At 31.1% G+C, this 6,210-nt stretch overlaps 1 protein-coding gene across 1 annotated transcript; it reads left to right on the forward strand.

Moving 5' to 3' along the window:
• On the forward strand, nt 1-940 carry LOC121129608 (uncharacterized). The gene is made up of 2 exons (XM_040725335.2): nt 1-370; nt 432-940. Exons 1-2 carry the CDS (start codon nt 64-66, stop codon nt 806-808), a joined length of 684 nt encoding a protein of 227 aa, XP_040581269.1. The 5' UTR covers nt 1-63; the 3' UTR covers nt 809-940.
• The last annotated feature ends 5,270 nt before the right edge of the window (nt 941-6,210 follow it).

Raw genomic sequence — 6,210 nt, forward strand, 5'->3', positions numbered from 1 at the left:
GCAACATTCATTACCATTTCACCTGTCAACCAGTTAAAAAGATTGAAAAAACCCTTGTTCAAAATGAAGGTCTTCATTGTTTTAACCGCCGTCTTTGGACTTGCCCTTTCTGAGAAACCCTTAGGTGGATACGGAGCCCCTCCTCTTAGTACTTATGGAGCCCAACCTTTGGGCGAGTATGTTAGTGGTGGAGCTGGTGGTGCTCTTGGTGGAGCCGGTAGTGCTCTGGGTGGAGAAGGTTCTGGTGACGCTGCTGCTGGTGGAAATGGTGAGGGCGAGTCTCCCATTCCTGGAGTACCTGGAGAAGACTACCCCATCTACAACGAAGTTCCCGAAACATCCTTCTCCTGTGAAGGCCAAGTTGAAGGAGGTAAATAAAATACGAATGGCTGATAATTATGTTAATATATTTATTTAATCATTTCTTATAGGATACTATGCTGATCCTGAGGCTGAATGCCAAGCTTTCCACATCTGTATTGCTGATGGTGAAGGAAGTTTGTTGAAAGCATCTGCTCTCTGCCACAATGGAACTATCTTCAATCAAGAAACCTTCACTTGTGACTTGTGGTCTAACTTCAACTGTGCTGATGCCGAAGGTTTATACTCCAAGAATGAAGAACTTGCTGCTGCAAGAGAAGAAGCTTCTGCCGCTTTAGCTGCTGCTGCCTCCTCATCTGGTGCTGCTGGTGTTGATTCTGCTGCTTCAGCCGCCGCTGCCGGTGGTGTTTCTGCTGCTACAGTCGTCGCCGCTACTGGTGGTTATGGTGCTCCTACTCCTGGCGGCCTTCCATCTTATGTCATATAAAAAAAGTCACTTCCTCAAATTTAAAAAAAACTAAAATCATAAATTAAAAAAATATAGAAACTTTTGATACCAAATTGTCCAAATTGTAAATATACAATAAATAGATAATGTAATTATTATGAAAGAATGGAATTATTGGATGTCTATTGACTGATGTTCATAAACATATAAGCACTAAATTTATTTCATAAAAGGTTCAATAGATACTGAAACGAATTATCGAAAGATTATCATAATATAGTTTTACTTCAGATTGAATATTTTAAGGGTATACTAAATTTTATTGGCTATAAAATGTATATCAAAAGGAATGAGAAGCCTTTTTATAAATATCGTGTGTAAAATATCTCATTTTTCCAACAGATAGTAAAAATTGTTGAATTTGTTTTCATTTTGATTTCTTTAATTCTTTTTTTTTTCAATGTGAGGACTGAGCCCAAATTAGGTAGTTTCAAAATTAATACATTTTAGTTATTATTTTATAAATATAATAATCACAACCTCATCCAAAACTGATGGGTAATTTAATTACCAAAATTTACATAATGAAATGGTAATGGTAGCATTAATAATAATCTTTTTGCTGTAAGAATGACAAAATATGTCTTGTTGAAACTCAAAACTCATGTTGTTTAAAATATTTCATTTTAGGATGTATTTTTTCCTCATTTCTTACATTCATAAATATATTTTTAGCATTTTAAATATAGTTAAGAGTACTAAATGAATGGAATAGTTAAAAAGTTAAGCCGAATATAAGTAAAAAATTATTATTTCTCTTTCAGTTGGTTATTATGTATTATAGTATGTTTTTTTATAGGGGTTTTATTTTTACCCAATCCAATAACAGCGTTATAAAAATAGATGTCCACAACGGGTACGAGGGTACAATAAAAATACAGGAAAATAAATTGTTTCTTGAAGAAAAAGTTTGCTGGTGCAACTTGAAAAAAATAAATCTTAACCTAAAAAAAGAATGCATTTTCACTTTGCTACTTATGACAATAAATATTATGTTGTTTTTTTTTTTCGTTTTGCGAATTCAGATTTTCTTATGCTTCGGTATTATTTGTGATTCATATATAATATTTTTTTAAAAGATTTTTGTGGAATTTAATTGACTAATTATATATTAATCTTTGTCCTGAAAAAAATAAATAAGCAACTTATAATTTAACTAACTTAGAAATATTGTTATTGTATGTACCAGTAATATTGGGGTACAGACGGGTTTAAATTGGTACGATACTAAATTGATATTAGAACCGATTATCGCTTCTCATTAAGTTAACAATATCCCCCTCTCATTAGCCAAAACAAAAATCATGTTGACAAAATTGTATTGAATTTCCCTTACCTACATTTATGTTGCATAATTTTAAACAAAAATTATCGAAACACTGATAAATGATAAATTGATTTTATTTTACAAAATTATAGCATTTAAAACTTTTTATACATGCTACAAAAGTGGAATGGAAGCGATTGTCCTTTACCCCCTATCGTTCCAGCGTCACTGGTTCCAGGATTAAAGAGCTTATGGACGACAAAAGGAACCGTTGAGAGGAACTCTAGGCTCTACCATAATGCTCGGCGTCATTTCATCCTACAGGAAGAGGATACCACCTTATTGGTTTCCAAAAAAGACTCTAAAAAAAAGTAAAAGTGTTACTTGAGATCTTGGAAAATGTGGTCTTCCTTAATTGAAGGCCAACTACCCCAATGGTTATGATGTATTCCAGCAAGAATCTGCCCCAGCCCAAAAGGCCAAAAAAAAACCCTAAAGGCTAGTGAAGACAATATGGCAAATTTCTGGTTCTGCTTAATGTAGCCTCTGTCCTCACTGGACTGCAACACATTTGACTACAGGATCTGTGGTGCCATCTAAAGGAATGTGATGTGAATGTGGATCCCCTAAAAGCTTCCGTGGAAAAGCAGTGAGCTGACTTGTCGGAAGAATACACTAATAAGACACACAAAGCCTAGGATCAAGGCCATGGTGGAGGCTAAAAGTATCCACTTAGAGTATTGTATTCTTTGAATAAAGTCTAATTGCCTTAATAATAACATTTTTTGAAAATATTGATAAAGTAGGGCTTGGTAAAATTTGTAGGGACATACTGAAAGGTGTTAAAAGAGGACATTTAATTTTAAATATAATATTTTATAAAAAAAACATGGATTATATGTGATGTAATCATGGGTAAAAAAAATGTAATACGAAGTAGAGTGATACCGAATGGATGATTCTATGAGGAATTTATTCGCAGTAACAAGATACAAAAAACTATAGTTTTAAGGAATTGCTAGTACTAACCCATTAGTGCGTAGACTCTATAATATTTTACATATTTCAAATCCTTCTTGTTAACTAAATCAGATAATATTGCTTTTGACGTTATTTTTGGAAAAAAAGATTTTTTGTTAAGTAGAAAAAATAATTTCTCTTCAAGCCTAAAATTTTTTATCTAATAGATCATTTAGACATCCACCTGGCTTGATGAATTACTCCTGGTTTATGAAAGTCTTCCTTTGCTATCTCTTTTCTCATGAGAACAACTTTGTACAGTCGTGCTAAATGTAAGCAGCTGTAATATGTCCAGTATTTCCAGCTTTTGTATCGGAACATAGATTTACTACCGATTGCTTGCACTGATATTCGTTTAAGAATTAACGAGTATTTTCTGCAATTATATCGCCTGATGAACTTCCACTTCTTGAGATACAGCTTTCTACTCCAAGTTATTTGATTTCACTTACGTTTCCAATGAAAACTGGTAATAATTCAAGGGTTTCCGAAGGACGTGGGCTTGAGGGGATCTAACCCTCCCTAAATTAAGGATATTTTGCTTCCTAATAGAAAATTTAATAGTTGGATTTTTTTTTTGAAAAAATTAATATTTGAAATTTACTTTTTAAAATATTTTGTGAATAGCTCTGAAATCTTTTCCCAAAAACATTTAATATTTGAGTTTTTTTTTATAATTAATTTTATCTGAATAACTGGATTTTGGAAGGCTTTTACTGAAAAATTTCATACTTGAAATTAAAAATTGGAAAATTTGCCAAAAAAATTAACTTTTTGTGAATAAGTATAAAATTTAATAGTTAAAATTTAAATAACTGTGTTTTATTTTTATATTTTTTTCTATAAAATTAAAAATTTAATTTCTGCATTTTTGTTCCTAAACATTTTAATTTTCCATTAATTTTCATAAAGTAATAAGCTTCTCCCACTCCCAATTATAATCCTGTGACGCCCTTTTTTTCTTCAACAATATTTTTGTTTTTTAGTGTTGGTAGCTGTTTGTTATACCTTTTTCGGCGTTATATGATTAAGACAAATTGCATTTATTCAAATTCATGCATGACATTAAATCTGATGCTACCAGTTTTAACTCTCTAGCATCATTGGCAATGGAGTTATTTACGCTTACAAAATTTACCCATTCTAACAATTAATTGATAAAATTGTTTTTGTATATTAAAGATTGAAATAATTAACTAATTTTCATAAGTTGTTCCATAAAAAACTCAGGAGCTAAATTGCAATTAGTTTAATGATATATAAAAATATTATGTCACATTATTTTTGTGCCACATTATTTCAAGGCCTGTTCCTCAATCTGGCCTTAGACTGACAGTTACTGAATCTATGTATTTTCTAACATCACTTTAGATTCTTGCCTCTAAAGTCATACCATACCAAAGCCGTAAGTATTTTGATAACCTAATTGCCTTGCATTATAAAAAAGGACTTTATCTTGTCGGACCTTGATCAATTGAATGGGATTACAAAGGGAAAAGTAAAAATCAGTCAAAACGTGCTCTAAATATAAGAAAATGTTACTTTTTAGGATATAAAATAATATAACAATAAATCACAACTATTAATTTATTCTCTAGGAAACAATAAGAAAATAACCTCTTAAGATTTGTACATCATTTTTGAAAATTAAAAAGTTTTGTTTTAGAATGTACAAAATAAAATTCCATGTCTTCTTATCTAGGCATAAGCAATAAAAATTACAATTATCGGGAATGTATAAAAGTAATCTTGAAATGACGTCATGAAAACCTTGAGATCATAGAAAAATTAAAACAAGGATTTTGAATTTAAGTATTGTAAGGGTGTAGCACATTAAAATTTGATGTCTGGTGCAATGAATATCAGCTATGCCCCCCCAAAAAAAGAGAGAGAGAAATGGATATAGAAAGATACAGAAAGAGAAGAGAAGGAGAGAGATAGAGAAAGAGAAAAGGAAAAAGAAGGTTTTATTTCTGTCAAAAATAGTATGTTAATGAACTTGGAGGCACCAAAAACTATCATAAGACATGCTTGGTTATTTTATACGTCTTCTTGCTAAATTTCAGATTGATATATTCGACCATTTGGAATTCTATTAGGTAAAACAACAGAAACCGACTTAAAGTTGTATAAAATATATTAAAAACATTTTGATGCTTCATAAAATTTTCCAGGAACTCAAACTCTGCCAATAAGGGTCTGGTGGCGATACTGACAAGCGGTGTAAATAGAAATACAGTAATACCTTGAGATGCAGGTGCCCTGAATACGATTTTTTTCTTTATATCCTATTTGGTGGAGAGTTGGGAACGGAAAACAAAAGAAGCTTCATCAATAATTTTTTAAAATATTTCTTAGGATATTAATTACTTTGACTTAGAAGCTCCGATAAGGAACAAATTAAATTAATATATCAAGGTATATTATTGTATCTCTGAGTATGAAGTTGTTTTATAATATCGACGTCAGTATAATGGCTAAAGTTGATTTTTTAACTTTTGTATTACTCCACCAGAGTCAATTGTAGTTGAACATCATTTCTTTAATTGGAATTGCCGATTATAAATGTTATAAAAAACACAAATATGACCTTGAATACCCTTGATTCCAGTGGATATCTTTGCTCAATTATTGTTGACTGTAAGCCTGTCTGTATGTCTAAAATATAACATATCAGATGATTATTTTTGAAAAGAAACAAAGAAAATGGCCGAAACAGGGCTTTACATGACTATTTTCTACTGTACAGATTAGTATAACCTTGAAACAGGAGAAGTCCCCCATTCCCCAGTGTAGTTTTGACTTTTTACGATCAGTAGATAATTGAAAGTAACTTTAATACTTTGTACATTTCGTCAGACAGAAAATTTAAAACAACAAGCTGAAAAATAAAGTTTGCAAAATAAAGAAAAATACAAAAAACAAAAAAACGGGTTATGCTTCGCAACTAAGTTCAAGTTTTTTTTTACTTCTATTTTGACGAAATAGGAAAAAGAAACAGAAAAAGAAGAAGAGTCCTATATAAAGTATGAAATATTATACAGAGCAACATTCATTACCATTTCACCTGTCAACCGGTTAAAAAGATTGAAAA

This window comes from Lepeophtheirus salmonis, chromosome 14, assembly GCF_016086655.4.
Source record: "Lepeophtheirus salmonis chromosome 14, UVic_Lsal_1.4, whole genome shotgun sequence".
In the NCBI taxonomy this organism is placed as follows: Eukaryota; Metazoa; Arthropoda; class Copepoda; order Siphonostomatoida; family Caligidae; genus Lepeophtheirus; species Lepeophtheirus salmonis.

Coding starts and splice junctions, on each gene's coding strand:
- LOC121129608 (XM_040725335.2), top strand. CDS start 64: ATGAAGGTCTTCATTGTTTTAACCGCCGTCTTTGGACTTGCCCTTTCT. Junction 371..431: donor TGAAGGCCAAGTTGAAGGAG/GTAAATAAAATA, acceptor CATTTCTTATAG/GATACTATGCTGATCCTGAG.